Raw genomic sequence first — 3114 nt, 5'->3', positions numbered from 1 at the left:
CGCGTAAAACGGATCACTCCATATCACGGCGATTACTGTAATAACGACTTCTGCACTTTTGCACTTTATATGTACTTTTGCTATAGGTACATTAATATGTATATGTCTTGTTTATGTATAGCTCATCAATAAACTTAAAGCGGAAGCGTTAGAAGCCGATCACATCGTGAAAGACATGGAACAGAAATATCACGTGACCGCCGAAGAACTGGATAGCACCAGACGGAAACTTGAAAGCGCCTGGCTCAGGAATCAAAAACTAGAACTGGAGCTGAAAGCCGCGTTGTCCAGCCGAGTGGTTGCCCAACAGCCAGTCCCTCGACAAATGTCCATGAAGAAGTTGTCCATGATGCCGTCGGTTGAACATTTATCCGAGGAAGAGGAGGAAGACGAGGAGGAAGACGACGACGACAGTTCAGACGACGGTTCTAGCGACGCGTCGCAGGAGATCGATGAGGCCAGGAGGACGGCCAGAGAGCTGAAACTATTGGAAGTTAAACTTAAAGCCGTCCGTGACAAGCAAAATTCCGCGCTCAAGGACCGCCGAATGTTTAAACAGGAGTTGGCCAAGAGGCAGAAAGAGCTCAAGTCCGAGAAGAAAAAGTACAAAATGTTGCAGAAGGAAGTTGACAAGATGGCGAAACTCATGAGAGACACCGATGAAGAGGAAGAAGACGAAGAAGAACTTGAAGAAGAGGAAGAGGAAGAAGTAAGTGCACCGGACGTGCTAAATTGTACATAAATAACTATAAACTGGGAAGACCTTATATTATAGATAGAGATGGGTCGTCATTGTTTTATGATAATTACATGTTGAAATCAACGAAGGATGATTTAACCATAGATATACTTAAATTATAGTTGTTAGGTATTATAATAGATAATCAAAAAAGTTCAAATAGGTAGCATATACATATATTATATATGCTTTTCGTAAACTTATTTATCCAATACTTAAAGTTATCATAATTTATTTATCGATAGCATTATATCAATACTTCTAAGAAATCATGAGATAACTGATAACGAAAAGTAATCTAATAACAATAGTTGAATTACTTAATTAATAATTATTCCAATTGTTAAAAATACTAATAAAAAATATAACGTTAGATTTTTGATTATTATCTTTAAATAGTTTAAATAACCAAATAATGTAAATAAGAATAAAAAAAGCTATATTAGCTACTAAAAATATTTTATTTAATAGTATATTGTGTGGCAAGGGCGGGAAATGACCTTCCCGCGCGAGCCACACATACTATTTTTTGTCACGCCCCTGCGTTCATGGAAAAGGTTATGCAGGGATCTATGCAACAATTATAGACTATTCTACAAAATATGTTTAAATGTTAATGCGTCATGCAAGGAGGTTACACTATAAATTTAAGATGTAACCAAAAGTTTATGTTTTGGAAGGACCGTATAGTATAGGTATACATTTTAGTTTCTGGTTGTGCAGGGGATACGCGCCCGGCAGCCGGCACTTTTGGGGATTTCTTCTTTTCCGCCCGGCACTTTTGGGGATTTCCTCTTTTCCGCCCGGCACTTTTGGGGATTTCCTCTTTTCCGCCCGCTGGACGGAAAAAGGTTGCTTTCGAACGCTTCAACCGTGGTCGAAAACCAAACTTTCGGTGCAGGCGTGACAAAAATATTATTTTACTACTCCTTCCCACACACGGGTGTAACCATTTTGGCCGAAAATAGTTACGCCCGTGTACACTTTTGGCCGAAAAGTGCCACTTGCCGAAAAGGGAAGGGTACATTTTGACCAAAAAGGGGGGCGCCCCCACACACAAGCTCTTTTTCTAAATTTGAGATTGCTTACCACATATGGGCACTTAATTTTTATGATCCAAAAATTATTTTACGTATTTCTACAGGACTTTTAAATTTTTTATATCCAAGATTGTAGAAATATAACCAATATACTATATAGGTTAAACATTTTAATTGAAATTTTTATATGAGATTGTTTTTGAACGCTGTTATTGTTATTCATTTGTGATAGCTTACATGTAAGCAGTGGTCTGACTCCCCCCCTCAACCTTGACTACACCACTGGTTAATAGCTGTAGATATTTTGGCACTGTGTTGTTTGAATAGTTTATTGTTATACTTCGTTATTGTCGTGTTGTATTAGAATACAGTTATTTTTTTTTCTGATTAATTGGGTCCGATGACAAAGTTATTACAGACCTTTAGATAGACCTAAATGTATAATACAAGGCAATTTTTCGAAAATTAGAATTTTCAGTGGCTATGATAATTTTCTTTAAAATTTGATTTTATATAGAACCATAAAATTAATATCCAAATATCGTAAAATGCCATACTATCATTGCAATTGTTTCCAATTACTTCTGCCTCATGTTTCCAATCGGGTACATTGAGCATTGCGGTAATTTCCCAAAATCGTTTTTCATTCCACTTACCATCATCGGTGTTCATCTATACAGGACAAAATATACACAAAGACATATTACTCATTACTTCATATATTGACTTATAACAATATATTTTATACTCTGTAACGGTATGATAAAATAATAAAATAATATACATTATAGTTGTATTTTCAGGTTACTTACAGTTCCTATTATTTTAGCCATGCATGGTAAAAAACACTGAAACAAACATATTATTAAGTTTTATTAGTACATAAATTATTATCATTAGATAATAGTAGGTAAGCAGGTATGTACTTATAAAAAAATAATATTAACGCATTCAATATTTCAGCGCTCTTACTGACATTCTGCGTCATTTTTCTAAACATTCTCGTTTACATTTCACGTACCTAACTGGTATACCTATGGATTATCTATTTTGACACCACTTATTAAGTATCTAGTTATTATTACTACCTAGGTGCTTGAAAAAGTTGGTTATTTTATACATCTTGTATACAGACATTGTATTAACATGAATGGTTTAATGCAGGGCTTAAAACCGGTAACCGGTTTGTTACGTAAACCGGTAAAAAACCGTAAATTTGAGAACCGAAAACCGATAACCGCTTTTAAGGCGGGTTCACAACTACCCGTGTCGTGGCATGTCGCGTGAATTGTGAATTCAATTCTTTCTTCGGGGATATGGTATCTAATCAAAATA

General features: G+C 35.6%; 1 protein-coding gene across 1 annotated transcript in view; it reads left to right on the top strand.

Moving 5' to 3' along the window:
* Nucleotides 1-121: 121 nt before the first annotated feature.
* Nucleotides 122-3114, top strand: part of LOC100570880 (formin-like protein 14) — a gene marked incomplete at its 5' end in the record, with an annotated part of 5055 nt that continues 2062 nt past the window's right edge. Inside the window, 1 exon segment of the mRNA XM_003242890.4 lies at nucleotides 122-709. Coding sequence (XP_003242938.2) covers nucleotides 122-709 — 588 coding nt within the window.

This window comes from Acyrthosiphon pisum, chromosome A3, assembly GCF_005508785.2.
Source record: "Acyrthosiphon pisum isolate AL4f chromosome A3, pea_aphid_22Mar2018_4r6ur, whole genome shotgun sequence".
Classification (NCBI taxonomy): domain Eukaryota; kingdom Metazoa; phylum Arthropoda; class Insecta; order Hemiptera; family Aphididae; genus Acyrthosiphon; species Acyrthosiphon pisum.
Note: the sequence above shows the minus strand (reverse complement) of the source record. Positions and strands in the feature narration are given on the sequence as shown.